The sequence below is a fragment of the Camelus ferus genome, chromosome 26 (assembly GCF_009834535.1).
Source record: "Camelus ferus isolate YT-003-E chromosome 26, BCGSAC_Cfer_1.0, whole genome shotgun sequence".
Classification (NCBI taxonomy): domain Eukaryota; kingdom Metazoa; phylum Chordata; class Mammalia; order Artiodactyla; family Camelidae; genus Camelus; species Camelus ferus.
Genome location: NC_045721.1, coordinates 14,388,401 through 14,407,031, shown reverse-complemented (window position 1 = coordinate 14,407,031; position 18,631 = coordinate 14,388,401). Strand labels below are relative to the sequence as shown.

At 41.4% G+C, this 18,631-nt stretch overlaps 1 protein-coding gene across 5 annotated transcripts in view; it reads right to left on the bottom strand.

Moving 5' to 3' along the window:
• The window catches only part of SLC7A2 (solute carrier family 7 member 2), a 61,000-nt gene that overhangs the window by 19,196 nt on the left and 23,173 nt on the right, over window positions 1-18,631 (bottom strand). For all 5 annotated transcript variants that reach the window (XM_032468801.1, XM_032468800.1, XM_032468803.1 and 2 more), the window contains 2 exons: window positions 2,014-2,404; window positions 1,220-1,375 (listed from right to left, as the gene is read on the bottom strand). In XM_032468801.1, coding sequence (XP_032324692.1) covers window positions 1,220-1,375; window positions 2,014-2,389 — 532 coding nt within the window. In that variant the 5' untranslated portion in view covers window positions 2,390-2,404. The remainder of the gene's footprint in view (window positions 1-1,219; window positions 1,376-2,013; window positions 2,405-18,631) is intronic.

Sequence of the window (18,631 nt, the reverse complement as noted above, 5' to 3'; positions counted from 1 at the left end):
AAAATATGATGTAACTAATTGAATGTTAGCTAGGCTGTTGAGAAACCAAAACAAACAAAACCTATCACCTGTTGAAAAACAACTGATGTAGTTTTCCTTGACATTAGAAGGAAAATGCCAAACATTTTGGACTGATAAATTTTGTTCACGTCCCTAACCCTATCCCTATATAAAACATTAAGTTAACAGCTTTTTAAAGGTTAAAGTTTTTTTTAAGAGTGTAATATTATGGGGGAAAATGTCATTACAGAAGGACAGGGAGAAAGTAGCGAGAGATATGACCACACAGGAAAGCAAGGGTCTATCAAGCAGGAAGTAGGAACAAACATGGACTTTATTCTTAGTGCCGTCCTTGATGGGTTTAAACAGGAGGGCTTGTAGGGGTGACAATCAAAATAGAATATGTTCAAATAATTCAGACAATATGAAGGGACAGCAGGGATTAACTATGCCTACAGAATGAAACTGCCTGCCATCTAAGTGCTTACTATGTACCAAGCAAGAAGCCTGTAGAAAGTAGACACTGACATTCCCGATTTATGGATAAGCAAACTGAGTAATGGAAAGATTATGTCACTCAGTGTTCCAAAGATAGGAAGTGGTAGAGTAGAATTGAAAACCCGGTCACTCTGACTCGAATGCCTTTGCATTTCTAAACTACAAAACATATGAAAATGGGAAAATTTTACTATCAAGTGGGTTTGTCTCCATAATGTCTACATTTAAAAAATGGCAGGCAGTTTGAATATGCTTGCTTTTCAACCAGATGCCTGAGTTATAAAGGCATGATTAGAAAGACAGAATTTCTTCTGGAAACAGTATGCTTGCAAAAACCCTTAGTTGTAACTAATAAGATGAAGTAATGCCCAAATTTTTACATTCTTCCTTACTGAAACTTCGCTGCCATTCCTGCAAATCTCCAGTGAGTATCATAAAATTGATATGCCTTACCTGATTATTTAGTGCATCCCAGGTATCATTTACTCAGAAGTACTATTTCTATAAATCCAAATAATTTAGATTTATTTTGAAACATAACCATTACATGACAGAAAATGTGATCCCAGCTTGTGACGGGGCCCACAGATCTCTGACAGCAATTTATGTGTGTAAATATGCTGCCTAGCCCTGGGGGCGGGTCCCAAGTTCAGTGGTAACCTATTTACCTGGGACAACTAGTCCAGCTCATCTTAGGGAAAAATGTAACTGGTTTTCTTACCTGCTAGAAGTAGTATCAGGCACACAGCAAAGAAGTCAGGATACTCTGCAAGGCCTGTGTAATTCATTTTGAAGTACGTCCTAAAAAACTGACCAATCTGCTTGCTGAGAAGTTCATCAAAGGTACCACTCCAGGCCCTGGCAACACTTGATGTACCTTCCAGAACACAGAACGTTCAGAGAATACAAGGTCAGCGGGAGAAAATTAACTTAACATAATTTGCTTCTCTATTCTGGGATAAACCTGGGTGAGTTCAGACAGAATCGAACATTTTAATCACATATAAAATTGTCTTGTTGAAAACTGCCTTGTATAATTACAAAAATAATTTGGGGGGAAGGGGAAGTAATTAGGTTTATTTATTTATTTTTAATGGAGGTACTGGGGACTGAACCCAGGACCTCATCCATGTTAGGCACACACTCTACCACTGAGCTATACCTTCCCCGCTCTGATAATTGTATAATTATACAACAGTAATCAAATGCTCAAGTCCATAACTGTGGAATCAGGTAACTTTATTTGCATTTAAAAACTATCTTTTTTTAAGAAACAGCTTTTCAAACCCACTAAGAGGCACATTAAGGGATGAAGCAGAATCACTGAACTTTGCAATTACTTTTAAGGAGACATTTTAGTGATGAGAAAAATGAGACACAGGGATCAAGTGACACCCTGAGTGCCAGGTCACTAGCTAATGTGGACCTGCAACGGCACTCTAAGGCCTCTGACTCAGGGGTGCTATTTCTACCATTCTGTCCATTCTATACAATGAGCTTGACTGGGAAACATACCTATCACGTAAGATAAAATGAGATTCCAGCCAGTGATGAAGGCCCACAGTTCTCCGACAGTGACGTAAGTATACAAATACGCAGAGCCAGTCTTGGGAACCCGGGCTCCGAATTCAGCATAGCACAGACCCGCCATCACGGACGCCAGGGCGGCGATGAGGAAGGAAACCACAATGCTGGGGCCAGAGTCAGCCTTGGCCACCTCCCCAGCGAGGACGTAGACTCCAGCTCCCAGAGTGCTTCCCACCCCCAGGGCAATGAGGTCCATGGTGGATAAGCAGCGGCAGAGTTTGGAATCCTCCAGGCTGTCCAGAGTGACGACTTTTCTCCGGATCAGACATCGGGCAAAAGACAGCGCCGCTCTGCAGGGAATCATCCTGGGGACCGCAACCTGCCGGCGAGAAGGGAGCGGGTAAGAGCTGATGTGTGTCAACCCCACAGTGGTCCAGCTGCGGCCCCTGAACTGTTTTCTTGTGTGACCGGCAGTGTGGCCCGGAGCCGTCGGGAGGGTGAACACGGCCAAAGCTTGAAATTCTCAGAGCTCACTCTTGCGCGGCCTTTTAGAAGGGACTGCCACAAATGGCTCATTTGGGAAGCAAAGAGATAGGAGGCTTGGGCGATTAAAAAAGCATGCCATTTTTGTTCATTTTTGTTACTGCCATTTTTAAAGATATGCTAATGGAAATACATTCCAAGAGATGGCTCACTTGTCCTAGCTGCAAGCAAGGGGTTAAATCACTTCATCTTTTTGGTTCTCTCTCTCTCTCTTTCTTCAATTATTCATTTAGCTCATGTTTTGTAGGCCTTATGACAGCCCGGGATTGTGCTGAGATGATGTCTAGAATGGCGTGGACCACAGGTTGTCCTGTCCCTTTCTGGGACTTGCAGTCTAGCAGGTAAAGACGCCAGTAGTATGTATTCTGCAGCTTTATTAAACATGTGTGAGCTCCGTTTTCATTTCATTCTGTTCCATTTTCATGTGGAGCCTTTTAGAATAAAAAAAAAATTGCCCCAAAACATGCTTGGAGTTTCCTAAATAAAACTGCTACTGAATTATGCTTTAAGTATGAATTTGGAATGAAACACACATGCAATCTTGAGATTTCTGAATGAATAAATAAACCTGAAGGCTATGCCAAGTATGATATGTTCTTTTTTAAATGGAATGAGGAAGGTATTCAGAAAGTCTCACTTCCTATACCTTACAGGCCCAGTCAACTTACCACTGAAAAAAAAAAAAAAGTATGGATTTTAATAAGGAAAAAAAATAGACATATTACAGTAAAAAATCTGAAACAAAATATACCAAAATATTAACAGTAATGATCTGTGGGTAGTAGATCTTTCTATGTATTTCATGTAATATGCATTATATTGCTAATATGTGTTTCAAAATTTGTCTCCAATGAATTTGTACAACCTATGTGCAAAAGAAATACAAAAATTAAAAGTCCCTATATGGCCTTGTCTACAGAGACATAAAACTCAGCAGACTAGAAGATAACTGAGGAATAGGGAATTTAATAGTATATGCAGCTTATCAGTCAATAAAATTAAATGTATTTAACTTTTAGAAGGTCAGAGTCGTATTTACCACTTCTACTGCACAATGATCTACAGACGTTGAATGTTATCCTCTTCAATGTCATTATATTCATTATAATATAACCTAAACTCATTAGATCACAGCTTGACATCTTTTCTAAAGAACTTAGAGCTTTCTAGTCTATAAAATACACCCTTGAACATTTTTCAACCTTCATCTCTATAAAAGAAAACTATTATTAAATATGAAAACTTATTTTATTGAAAAATAATACATAAAGTAAACGTTCTATGCTGAATCTAAATGACTTGTTGCTCATAAGAGAAAGACATTTCTGGGATATGAATCCTCCAGTCTCAGACTAAGCCTCATAGATAAAGGTAACTCACCGAACATCATTCACACATCAATGTCAATGCAAGTCATCAATGCTGCAAGCAGCTGATTCAAAGAATACAGAAAAAAATCCAAAAGAAAAATGACAATGAGTGAAAAGTTCCTTGAATGTAAAAATAAAGTTTTACACATCAGTATCTTCCATACCACCTGACAGAGTGCCAAGCATGACACTTCACAAATCCTTGCTGAAAATTTTGCAAATACAGATGGCACCTCCAACTTTGCAGTATTTGTGCTTCCAAAGCCAAAATCTATCAGTACTTCCATAAACCAAATATGTATCAATTTCCACCCTGATCTAGCCCTTAAGTAGCTATTCCTCATATAACTCATCTACAAGATAAGGAAATAAAGTGTTCAGCTTAAGAATCAAGTCAAAAGCTGGAGTTAAACAAAGGCCAACTGAGGTCGGGGGAGGCGGGCTGAAGCTCTTCACTAAATGCTGACCTTCAGTAGCATTAAGCGTTTTTACACAACAGAGCCGTGCAAAGATCAAGAATTAGGGAAAACTGCCAACTGAAAAATGCTCAGTTGAAATATGAAGACCCACGGAATTTTAGTAATGATTTAAGATCATGTGAAAATGGGACTTGTCATACACAACTTTGGGAATAACTGATATGTGAAATGAGGCAGACCTGTTAGTTACTACATTAAATACATAAAACACTTGATAAAGTGACTGATTAACCTTAAATTTTACGAATAAAAGACAAATTCTACAATTATTACAAAGGAAGGAAGTAAGAAAAACTAAGAAGAAAGGAGAGTGGTAGGACTGTGGGTGAGCTCTCGTGTTTTTAATCCTTTTTTCTAGTAATACGGTCATGTGGTTGTTTTTGAAATTTCTAAGCTCTCCTCCCCAACACACACACAAAACAACAAAAAATTTTTAAAAGAAAAAAATAAACCTTTGAAGTGCTAAAAATAGTGAAAACTTTTACAGTAACAGTCACCCAAAATGAATAAATGAGTGACCCTCATCACATCAATATAAAAGGGAATTTAATTCACTCCAGATTACATGGGGAACAGAACTGTTTCCAGAAATGTATAGCTTTAATCAGATAAGATCTGATTCCTCCTGCCTCTTTCCTATTAAAAATGAGAAGTGTTTCACGGTCAGTTTTTCTGTGTTGCCCTGAGGAAATAAGACAAAGCTACCATTTGTGAAACATTCATTTGCTTCTGAGTGACAGAAAAGCAGACGTCAGAAACTCTTCTCCAAATTGACAGGTTATGCAACATCCTTTGCAAACAGCCTTAACTACGCACAACTGATAAAATACTGATTGCAAAAGCTATGACACAAAACCAACTCTGCAGAAATATAATGGGATGGGAGAAAAGCAATGCAGAAACCTACTATGTCAATTTAGTGAATCATTGTTACATATTCATTAAATCCTAGCAGGTGAATACAGAGCTTAGTCAATAAAGAAAGAAGAATCCTGTGCTTTTTTGTACAATGTTTTTTTGTGGAGATAGACTGACATATGAAGGTAGAGGGGGATGAGAAAAAAATAAGATATTTGTGTTTAATATGAGTGGTATAACTTGATAATTACTTCTTAAAAAGTTTTATTACTTTTCCTTTAAAGCATTTAAAAAGATATGCTCCTTATGTAAAGTGTTTATGACAACCTTATGCTCATTTCCACAAGGTTCTTTCATTGCTGAAAAAAATCCACTCATTCTTTGACTCAGGTCTGCATTTACTGTCCGTGCCTGGGCTCTGGTGTGTTGTCCCATCAACAAATACCTATGCAGGGAGAATATGCAGGGATTTGGAAGGTGATTCTATTTGTTCTGGAGGACAGACTGTTTTTCCGAGAGCAGACAACGACCCATGCCATCACACCCACTGTCAGCTATTGCTACCATGACCAAGGATTGGTCCTGAGTATGAAACCAACATAACTGTAGTAAAGGACAAGGATCCAGACTTCGGGAAGAGGCCCAGGCAACACTCCTACCCTTGACCTGAGCCTCAGAATATAAAAGCTCTAACTAACATTCTTAAGAGGTCACAGATGATATCAGAAACCAGATATGTATCTTTCTTTAATAAACAGTTATTGTACTAATTGCTAAGACAGTGGCCTCTCTACTGAGGAGTGAAAAATGCACATATTAGCTGAGATCCGAAATTGTATTAGCCAGCGGAGGGGATGGGGGGATCTGCAATAGCTCAGGACTGAATGAGCCTGATGATACAGTCCGATCTTCCCGGGGCCCCTCTCCCCATCCCCAACCCTAAGTACAGCAGTTTCAAGATATCTAACTCCCTGATGTGGCCCCTATTAATTCTTGCCAAAGAGTGAAATTCCTTCCTCAGCAAAATGGAATTATCTCCTTCTCAAACCTCTTCAATCCAGGCTGTAAACTTGACCACAGAGAATTCTAGGTCAAATAAATCCCTAGCCTTGATGATATGACAAGACCACAGAGCAGACCTCTTTTCAACTAACCAGAAAAATCTTTCAAAATCTGCTCATTACGGCCGAAAGTTGATCCTGGATTTTCACGGTTCAAAAGTTTGATGTAGCATTTAGTTGCACAGAAATGAATCTTTTCCCTCCTCCCCTAAATAAAGGTTGAAATTTCAAACATAATCCTCTGTATCAGTATCGCAGGCCCGGACAATAAATCTTACAGGAGAAACTGGCTGTAGGGAGCTGGGCGGGTAGGCATTCCAACAAATCCTCGACAAATTAGCTCATCCAAATTATAACCAAATTTTCCTTCCTCATTTGAGTTGCTAGGCTCATGGTGAGATATCTGCACGTTCTGTTTTTGGACTGACAGGGGAAAAAGACTTAAATCAAATAAACCTGGGAACTCTGCCCCATCGTGTGCATGTGTGTTTTCTCTGCACTAGAGCTTTCGGGTTTGCAATCTCCAAAGTCAACATCAATTCCATCTCTATAACTTTAAAGTTCGAGGACATATTTTCAAATTTTACTGTAGGTTAAATAATTTAGTGAAAAGGAGAAAAATATATGGACATAATATCATGGAATTACTAACTTTTCTCTCATTCCTCTTACTTTTAAGAGATTAATTCTCATAAAAATATAGCAAAAACATAATGCAACATAAAAGATAATCACAAATGGTAACTGTTCACTTTGGTTAGTAAAAAACAAAAACAAACAACGACAAACTTTTGCATTCAAACCTAAAATCTTTATTTTCCTGGAAAACAAAAATATCCCTTCATATACATTTCATTTACATTTGGTCCAAAACTTATCCTTTTATCCCAGTCAAAATGTCTGAACATCTTCCTCCAAAGTTTTCTCTACAGGTGAACACAAGTGTAGAAATGAGTAAAAGTGAAAGATACAACTGAGGCCACTATAAAGTCACAAATGTTGCGGCAGCAACACTTAGATTTTTTCGCCTTTTATATCAAACTGGTACTGCCAGGAAGTTAAACTATTTCAAAATTTCTGACACAGAATCTAGACCCAGACAAGCCTCTTTTCTAAGGACATCCAAGAACACAAACAGCTGATGGATGAATTCTAGCTTATAAAGTCAGCTGGTGCTTCAAAACATGTCAACCCATGTTACTTTATTAAAGGCTGGAATACAGGAATAAGGCCAACCTAGCTGTCTCATTCAAGCAGATGCAGAACATCTTAAAATTTTAAGTGCCCAACTTTAGTTTTTAGGGTTGGAGAAGAGGGGAAGTCAAAAAAAAAAAAGAAAAAGAAAAGAAGAAAGCAGAGCCTTCAGGAGCTCGGTAACCGGAGCCCCTGCCTGGTCAGCGCCCTGCGCCCTCAGCAAGAGTCCTGGTGGCACTTCAGCCCCAGGCTGATGCCCATTCCCATCAGGTCTGCACAATCTCTGGCTAATAAATCACTCCAAATACCAGAGGGTAGCACCTGTCCCCACTCCCCACGCAACCACTGAAGGAAGTGCCCTCTGGGAAGCCCAGTCACCCTACACATGCCCTTCCAAACATCAAGAGATCCCCTTTCCAAAGTTATTTCATGCCCGTCACTACCCTAGAAAGTGCTATGCTAATAAAAATGGCTAACGAGTGTTGAGCACTCACTGTGTGCTTGCTAAGCCCTTTTAATTTATTCTTTTCATGAATCTTCACCACATCCCTGTAAGATCAGAACTCTTATAGTACAGGTGAGGAAACTGAGGCACAGAAAGGTCAGCCAATATCGCAGGTAGATGTGGAGCCAGGGGTGAGCCCAGCACGTGTGACTTGGGGATTTTATTCACAGCCACCAGGCTGTACTGCCTCCTTGCTGGAAAGCCCCGTCATCACCTGCTGGCCCAGACCACCTTGGAAGAGAAGCTGCTCTCCTCACAGCACTGTCCTTTCACCCCCAAAGCCACAGGTAACTGGACCGGACACCCGACTCTAGGTTAAATACCCAAAGGCTGGGTATGGTCGCTCAATATTCTTGAAAATCTGAAGAACACGACTAAGTTGGTCAGGCTCTGCTGTCCTTGATGCTGGGTGTGTGAGAGTCCTCAGCATCCTTTCAACCAACCTCCTGTTCGCTTGAGCCATCCTGAGTGGTGTCTCTGTCCCTTGAACCCAGAGGCAACTGATGAAGGCTAAGGTGGTATCAGGAAGGTCAACCCCACCAGTTCCTCCCCCAGTTTCAACCCTGCAAGTCTCCTGCCACCTCCTGCCATTTCTCTTGGGTGTCCTGATCATTCTTCTTCCTTCTGAGAGCAGATGTTCTGATGAAATCACTTGAATTTGTTAAGATTTTTCTCCAACAAGGCATCAGAGAGTTTAACATGTATTAGGCCTGTCCTTTATACACACCCAGACACACACCCTCCACCTGAAAGAAGACTGGCTTTATATAAGGTAGAGAAAAATCTATTCTGTTTAGACACACAGCCGACCTGGGTGCTGGATACCACTCTTTCTCCAGTGCCCATTACTGGGCAAGAAGCATCCTCCACCTCGTCAAAGCCCCAGAAACAGCAAACGAGAGCTCTTTAGCATTTACTAAAGACATTTACAATATTTTGTTCACCAATGAGTTATACTTGCAAGCCAGTAGTAGAGCAATTATCCACCTAATGAGGGGAGAGATAGTGAAGGAAGCGCTGGAAATATTTGACCAGACCGGAGAAGGTTTTTTAGAGTTTCCTGAGTCAGAGAAGTCTCCCAACACCCTTGCCTGAAGACTTAAGTGTTAGTGGTTTATTTTTTTGTTAAAAAGTGCAACTTTCCTAAAAGTACTTCTGCTAATTTTATTAGTTCCACAAATACTTTGGTGCACATCGCTAGGCACTGAAACAAACAGGCTGCCAAACTCCCCGCTCACGGCACTTACGGTGGACTGGGCGGCACAGACAACGGCCAGCTCGACAGAGTGAACCAAATGCTTGAGCACAAGGGAAGGAGGGGGACCCACAAGAGGGGCTCCTAATCCAGACTCTGACTGGGTTTCAGGTGGTCCAAGGTGCTTTCTTGGAGACAGCTATGTCTAATCTGAGACAGATTGCTTCAAGGATGTGTTGGATTTAGCCATCGGCATGTGCAGTGGGAGGGAAGTGATGGGGAATCCGGCGTGTACTCTGAGCAGAGGGAATGGCAAATGCCAAGGACACAGAAAGTAGAGCTCCGGGGCTGGGGGAAGAGCTAGAGGGAAGTAGGGGTGAGCAGAGGGGCCCCCAGGCTGTGCAAGGAGCTTGGACTTGACCCTGAGGGCTGTAGGAATCACTGAAGGACTTTAAGCCAGAGATACAACTTGACAACTATTGCTCTGGTTGTATTATGGGGAAGGGATGAGAAAGAGCAAGACTGGAGTTAAGGAGAAAGGTAAACAGACAACTGACAATCTAGGCACCAGGGACTGGGACCAGGGACTGGGACTGGCTGTAGGGCAGGGTAGTGGGGTGTAGAGAAATAGGATGCGCTACAGAGCTGTTTCGGCGGTGGAGAACATAGGAGTTGGTGACTGTGTGGACTTGGGACCCACAGCTGCTGGATGGTGTGTGTGCCCTTCATTTAAATAAGGAATAACAGAGAAGGAGGTCCCTTTGGACCACTCTGATTTTAAGGAATGTGTGGAATGGCCCTGTGGCCTCAACAAAACTCAGGAGAGCACAGAAGACAGGAGATCCGGGACTGATCAGCACAGGGATGATAATTAAATAAACAGTATCACCCAGGGAGAGACTGCATGAAAAGGGAAGAAAATGAAACATCAGAGGTATACATATTTAAGGAATAGGGAGGGAGAGGGGGAGGACAAGGAGAGGAACAACCCCCTCCCCCGTGCAGGAGCTGGAAAGTGGAGGCAGGAGTGGTAGAAGGAACCAGGAGAAGTTCCAACCCAAAGGGGGAGTGAGTTTTCAAAAAAGAAAGTGAGGCCATGAGCATCAGATGGTGCTTGAAATGAAGAAAAAAAGTAAGATCTTGGGATTCCGTGACAAAGACATATTTTGGGAACTTGACAGGTGAGGTTTCTGTGGGTGGTGGGGGTAGGAGTTCGACACAATGGGCTGCAAACTGATGAGAGGTGAGGATATGAAAGCTACATGTTCGGGTGGTTTTTTCCAGCAAATGATGTGAAGTGTCCATGGGATCGAGGGATAGCTTTCTTTGATAAAGGAACTTAATCTGTTTAGATACTGATCAGAAAGTGCCAGGAGGGAGAGAGAAGCTGAAAATCCAGAGGGGAGAATGGATAAAGCCAGGTTTTTGAGACAGGCAGACCTGAGATTAGAGCTGGGGTGAAAAGCTGCCATTAGGTAGAAGGAGAAATGGCATCTCCACCTTCAGAGTCGAAAGGGGGACAGGGTGGGACGGGGCAGACCAGTTTGTAGGCTGGGTGGTAAACTGTTGAGTGCTTATTCTAGTGGCCAGCTCCTAAAATCCAAACTTTATATGGCACATAGTTTATAGATTAGCAGTAAAAGGGGTTGAACAAATAATGTCAGAATGACTGCGTACAAGGATGGTTTTGTTTTGCTTTTGTTTTTGCTGTTTAAAACTTGCACTCCCATTCTAAACACAAAAAATAAACACATAGGAACTTTAAAGATATGTTTCTAGAATACAGTTAAAGTTTCCATGTCAATCTCAATTTAAATTGTCAGAAAACGAAACATGGCAATTTTTGGCATGACATTTTCATGGAATAACAAGGGATTCTAGGTGAACGGGCTCTCGAGATTACTGAAGTTCAAGTCTGTAAATCTTTGACTACTGTTGAGCAAATCTTGCCACAGTCTTGCTCAGTGGTCCTCCGAAATGCTACTGAATCTTATTGGCTATCTGCTCTGGTACCAGGCATACAAGCTGCTCATCTTACCAGAAGGTGATTCATTCTGTTTTACCTATAACTATTTAAGAATACTAACAGAAATGCTTTGAAAACAAACAAATATTCAGTATTACCTTAATTCTGATTTTAATCCACTGTCCACATAAATTAGAACAAATTCTCAAAGAGGCCAAGGAAATCCAGATGACTTGGATGAACCTACACTTTTGTTGACTAAAAGCCATTGCTCAACAAGTTTATTTTTACTTATTTCTGGATTAGTAGCTGAATTTCAAATTAAGGATGCTAGAAGTACATTCCTGGACTAGGAGGCGTATTAAAGTACAAGAAAGCTCTTTTTCCCTGAAGGCAGAGAACTGAAAAGTCCTTTTAGAACCTTCTGATTTCTTCTCATCATTTTCCTCTTCCAAACAGAGCCACAGTAACCCTCTCCATTCACTTACTCCGCACCCTCCTCAAAAAGCTACCTAATTTAATTGTTAGAATTCAACCACTTTTGTTTCAATGCTAAGCAAAATTCCTTCCATCAAACTGTGGCAGAAAAGGAATTCAACCAGAATTTCACATTTGTTTTTAATTCAAATTCAGGAAATTTAGATGGATACCACGTCAAGTGTACTTTTTGGTTTATAATTTTGCTGGAAACCATTTCTTAAGAAATGGTCATTTTTGAAATTATATTTTCAGTTTTGAAAAGTCCGTTCTGATTTTGTATTTCTTAAAATACAGAAACAATGTATCACCAGAGATTTTTATCCTTCACATCTTGGCAGATTGTTGAAACACTGCTATTGGCTGAGAGGTTTGGAAGTTCATGTTGGCTCCAAATAAATCTGAATAAAACATTTCTATTGCGTGCTAGGGAAAGTAATTACAACAGTGCCAGCTCTTCATCATCATGATCCAGAGCCTCTAAGATTTAAGTTTAGGATATGCAAACTAAGAAGAATTTTAAAAACTAAAATAACTTGAAATGGCAAGGTCCTTAAAACTGAAGTCCGACATTCTTGTCACATTTATATTCTACTTATTAATAATGTTATAACTACAAAGAACTTCTCTGACTTAAGTTTTCACCAGACCTTTTCTTAGTTTTTATATTATTGCATAAACTGAATTCAACCTATCAATTGCTTAATCAACTGTCAATTTCTCTAAAAAAAAATCAAGCCTTAGAAATTCCAAAAAAAAAAAAAAAAAAGGAAATGGTCTAAAGGCAATTTCTAAACAAAATTCCAGGGGCAGGGGGATACGGTCAGAGAGAAAAAGACATACAACTGACCATGATCAGAGTGTGTTTGTGGGTAAGAGAAGCCCAGGGCACTACCAAAACGCACAGAAGGGGGCACCCTGCTCAGGGCGCTGGGGTGGGCGTCAGCAGGGACGTCTTCCTGGCAGGAGCCATGACTGATCTGATTCTTTATCCATTCTCTCATCCAGAATTCATTTGGAAAAAAAAAGGGGGGGCTGACTAGTGCTTAGCACGTCCTTAGGGCAAAGAACACAAGTATGAAAACCAACACTGAAGTTTTCTAAGAAAGAAGTAATATCCATAATCTTTAACATTCATTTTTCAATTGACAGTTTATACAATCAGCCACTTCTTAAAATCAGTTATTCAAAAGTTCTTTTTACCCTTTTCTTTATTTGGAAGAAAAAAACTTTTCCTGGAAAAAGATACTGAATTTTGTATAAAAATATCAACTGAAGTTATTCCCATAATCAATAGTAACAAATTCTTAAATAATCATATAAATCTGTAAATTCTTAATCAGAAGTTCCTGGAAACATCTATTTTGATTTTTAACTTTGAATAGCAATATCTTAAGTTACTGTATAACTTAAAATTCAAATGATCTCATAACCTTCTAAAAACTCTATTTTTGTAATCATCAACCAATAAGAGTTTTCTAAGCAAAGTATTTAAATAATATGTGAGGAGTGGGCTCTACCAGGAATAGGATTCATAAAAACAGAAAGTATAAAGCATTGTAAAAACCTGCTGCTATTTAAGCAGAAATGTGAAATATGTATACACATCAAGTTTCTCAAACTTCTTTTTTTTCTTTGAAGAAAAAGAAAAAAACATTTTTTCCTTGTGATGAGAACGCTTAGGGTTGACTCTCTTAACAACCTTCATATAGTAATTATGTTGTACATCACATCCCTAGTGCTTACTTAAAACATTCATTTTAAATTTTTTTGTTACTCAAAAATAAAACTGTCACTTGGCCTTCTCACCTCTAAAACCTCTGTAACGACCCTGCATTACAAGATGGCAGTGGTACACCCGCGGTATTACAAGAAGAAGATAGCAAGAAGAAAGATTAACTCCCTTCGTCCTCACAGTCCTGCTGCTTCTTTGCAAAGAAAAGAGCGTTTCATCTGATCTTAGAGTATCTGGCACCACGATGCAGAGAGAGAAGTTTCCGATCCGGGGCTCTGATTCCTGCCATGTCCAGGAAGCCAGCCCTGTTATTTCCCAATCCTGACTTTAAATGAAACCATGCCGGGCAGAGATTTGTAGACGGATTATTTTGGTCAAACAGAGTTTAGTGTCTGAAATTTTAAAATATGCTTGGAAATGTTTATAAGTATCAGCATACCCCTAAGGAACAGAACTATGAAATACGCAGAATGAGCTGAATTTTAATGCTTTGAATCTGTTGTATCTAATCTGTCGTATCTAACAGGCTTCCCACTAATGTCTCCAACTCTAACCAGTGGGTTTTAAAACCACTCCTCTGTCATCTGACCTCAGCTTACCTTCCTAGCCTTACGTGTTTTTATTCTCCACAGGAATATCATAGTCCAGTTGGTCCACCAACTACCCCTAGGACACTGCCTTCTTGTCCACACCTAGAAGGACAAGATTCATCGACCTGTCTCAGGTCGCCCCCTTGTCCTCTCTGGAAGGCTCGGTTCCCCGGCCTTCTGAGCTGCCACAGAGACAGCCGGGAGGTTCTTTCTTGCCTTCCTGTCAGCTTCTGAGCTTTCCTTTTGACTCAAAGAAGGAAAAAAAAAAAAACAACCCAAACTCTATATACTTAGCAAAGTTAAAGCCAAGAAGCAGCAGACTGATTTATATAATAAAGGCCTGGGGGCAAAAGAAGAGACTAGAGAAAACCCGCCTGGCAGAGAAAAGTGGGGAGGAGAGGGGGGAGGGGCTGAGAAGTGGTGTGGGACAGAAGCCCGGTCTCCTCCAAGAGATACAAGTGAATGTAGAAATTCCCTTTAAATGTACTTCTGGTGGCTGGTCAGGGTTCTTTGAATATGACCCCCTAGCCAACCCCCCCGAAGAGTCTGGTCCCCTGGCACCTGGGTAGGATGAACGCTTGTTTAGGCCGTGTGCCCTCCAGCCCTCCCCCCAACCAGGGAAGGTAAAACGATTTGTTTGGTGTAAAACAAAATGTACACTTTTCCATACCATCCCTTCTAAATAGGATTTACTTGGCTTAACATAAATGACTGGCAATTGATCCCTAGAAACAAGTTTGATAGACCAAGTAAGGGCGGCTGAGAAAGCAACAGGAAAAGGAACAAGACAGTTGCACCCAAGATGTGAGGTTAAGGATGACTGCTGCAGTTACAGCAGAGGGTCGGGGAAGACAAGCGCATCTAAATAATTCTGCCAAGTTGTATTTAATTGAGATATAACTGACATATAACATTGTATTACAAAGATTTTCTAATGACTTTAGTTATTTAATAATCTCCTACTGACATTTAATTTTAAAGCCCTTGTAATGCTCTTACTTTTTAATTATAAAGTACGAGTCAATGTATTTTAGAAATCTTAATATCACACCTGAACCCCTAGTGGATATTTCGCTGGGTTTCCTTTTAACATCCCCAGAACTCGAGCTCTTTACTGCCTCCAGGCTTCCTGCACGGGGGATTTCAGAGGAAAACAGCCCCACGTCCCCTCTACCGCAGAATCCCTGTCCTCTCTGACAGGTGGCCACCCTCCACGGGCAAATCATGCTCAGGGCTCCTGTCCTCTACCTGTGTAGCTCACACTGCTAGAACCTTCTTGCATGGAGCCCTCCTATAACTCTTATCCACTGGTCTAATTCTGCCCTAAGAACAGAGACAGAACATCTTCTCATTCAAATAACTCCAAATGGCTATCATCCTGAGATTTCTCTCCACTCAGATACAGACACTAACTCAAAGTACAACGACCACACGGGAAAACATTAACTTAAAATACAACACTCCCAACAGGACAAAGCGTTGCAAGTGCTCAAACAAGTATTGGGTCTAATTTATCATCTTCCTCCATCCTATACACTTCACATGATCCTGGTTTTGTCTTGTTTGTTTTAACGGAGGTTCTGGGGATTGAACCCAGGACCTCGTGCACGCTAAGCATGAGCTGTACCCACCCCCTCTTCTGTTGTTATGAATAGTCACCTCAAACCATCTCCACACAGTGTACAGAGCTTTCTGGATCTGGCTCCCGGCTGCATCCTTACCGCATCTCCCCCTGCCTCCTCAGACCTGTGCGCTAGGTCGGGTCTCCTTTTAACGTCCTCACGACACGAAGCCTCTTACTGCTGCCAGGCTTCCTACATAGCTGCTTCCTCTTCCTGGAGAGTCACTCTTTCTCCTCTTCGCCTGGATGGCTCCCAACCCTCCCTGCCGCCCTCCCCCAAGCTAAATGAGGTCACTATTGCTTGTTCTCACAGCACTGCACATTTTTATGGCACTTTTTCTTTATTGTAATTATACTCAACTACTTGGATGAACATGTCTTACTCCTTGTTATGGATCGAACTGTGCTCAACCCATTTGGCAGGGGGCGGGGAGATATGCTGAAGTCCTAAACTCTGGTACCTTATTTGGTGACTTTATTTGTATACAGGATCTTTCTTTGCTGGTGTTATCAGATTAAGAAGAGGTCATTAGGGTGAGTCTTAATTCAGTATGACTGGTGCCCTTATAAGAAGAGGAAAATGCTGTGTAAAGACACAGATGCACAGGAAGAATCCCATGTGATGACAGGAGCAGAAACTGGAGTGATGCAGCACAAGCCAAGAAACACCAAAGACTGGCAGCCACCACCAGAAGCCAGAGCAGGCAAGCAGGGGTTCTCCCCTGCAGGTTTCAGGGGACCGTGGCTGCCACCTCCGTCTGGGACTTTTAGTTTCAGAACTGCAGGGCAATACATTTTTGTGACTTTAGGTCACACAATTTGTGGTACTTTTTTATGGCAACCCTCAGAAACTAAAATATTCCTTGACACTAAAAGTTTCTGGAAAGCAAGGTCTGTATTTTATTCCTTTGTGGCATTCCCGGTGTCTTCACAGTGACTGAAACACAGGAGTGCAGGACACCTTTGTTCAGTGAATGAATGATTCAGACTTGGTCTGTAGTCAGTGTAAACCCTCAGGTCTTTCTCTAAGATCCCTATATTGACTGGTCTTGTTGACTTCCTTTTGTTTCGCTGATTATTTTCAAACCTAGACTCTGAATTTTAAGTTCATATTTTTTGGGATTATGTGTACCACAAGTCCACCCATCAGTGTAGTAACCATTCTACCTATCTTCACGTCACTGCAAATTCAATCCAAGTAAGTGATAAAGACTGTTAAACGCAACAGGGTGAAGGACAGAGGACCCTGGCACACCACCAAGAATGTCCCTCCAAGCTGGTATCGACCCATTTATCTGCTCTTTGGGTATATCATGCAAACAACTGGAGGTTCACATTTCTCTCCAGCTTATCCCAAAGTTGTCACAATGCATGTATGAAATGCTTTGCCAAAATGCTAATATATTATATTTAAACTCCCGAAATCCACCAGTCTCATACCCAAGTAAAAAGAGGGCATGGCGTTTGCTAGGCATAACTTTCTGTGGTGAACTCAGGATGCCTTTTCGGAACTGGTCACTTCTTTTCCAAGTACACACCACACATTCCTAGAATTTTGCTGGCGAGCTGTATCCGGCTCCCTGACATGTGGTTTCCAGGCTCTCCACTGGCCTCTGTTTTCAGGAGAAAGGTCACTGCCTCCTTCCTTTCTGCTCCTCCCAGTCTTGTACTTTAGGGCACCTCCAATATGACAGGTGGTCACTCCACACTTGCAGCTACAAATTATTTTAATATTGGGAGCTAATTCACCCAGGCCTGAAACTGCAAAGAGGTTTGAAGCAAGTAGGTTCTCTCTCACCAGTCAGGTTCCCCGTCAGTCATGTGTCCTGACCTTCTAGTCAGAGAGCCCCCCTTCTCCTTTAGACAAAAGTAGCTCTGCCTCCGCTCAGTCACCCATTGCTACGACACTAAGGTCCCCCTTTTCCCCTTCTTCCTAATTAAGTATTTCATAAGGATTCAACTCAAACATTCCTTTGCTATTTTTCACAGATTCATGCTTTATTCTTCCATCTTGTAAGTCAGAGCCCCTCAAAGGAATTCCCATGACAGCCACGATGTGCCTCTCTGGTGTGCGCCCTTCTCCTTCCTCGCTCTGAGCATCCATCATCTGACTAGGATTTTGATGGTAGAGCCGTCCCTGGGTATCCGTGGGAGACTGGGTCCAGGACCTGCCGCGGATACTGAGATCCACAGATGCTCAAGTCTGTTCATGGGCGCCTTGTTCCCAGTTCCTCATCCGTGGATACTGAAGGCCGACCGTATTTGTCGTTTCTTCTTTCCGAACGGTAGTAGCTTTGAGGGTCACATACAGTCCGTGAAGTTAGAGCCATATGTTCTATGAGGACTTAGAAAGAAGTCTGCTTTTTAAAAACTTGGGACTGTGGATTGAGTCTGCTAGCTGGTCAGCAGGGAATGTTCTAAGGTATAAGCAAGTGATTCTCCTGTCACCCAAAGACAAACATCTTATGAATATTACCAAAAAGTAGAGCTTGTGGAAATGCTTTGAACCTCCTGATCGCTCACTACTCAGCCTCCCTATTTCATTTATCTTATGTCAACAAAGACCGAGTTTGTTTAAGAACCTTTCACGGGAAGGTTTCAACAAATCCCACTTGCAGGAACGTCCTTGTTTGCAGGCAGCAAAACAGTGTTTCATCATCCATGGCCCCAGCAGTCGTCGCATTGCTTAACGGACTCGGAGCGCGAGCTCACTCGTACCCAAGCACTCACGAAGCGCAGGATGATTCAAAGGCAAACGGCTCATCATCAAATTAAAACCCTGGCAAATAAATCCTTCTGGATTATCACTTGTGCCTCCCCCAGGACCTGCCACTCCTGCAGTTCTCCAGGCCCGTATTTGTGCAGTGTCCTTCTTGTAGGACAGCTTTCTGTGAGTGAAAAGATAATTTACTGACAAATCAGAACAAAAATGCAACAAACACTAATAATTACAACTATGATTCTGGGCCACTTTGTTTCATATTCTAGAGCGTGTTTGTTTATTTGGTTTTT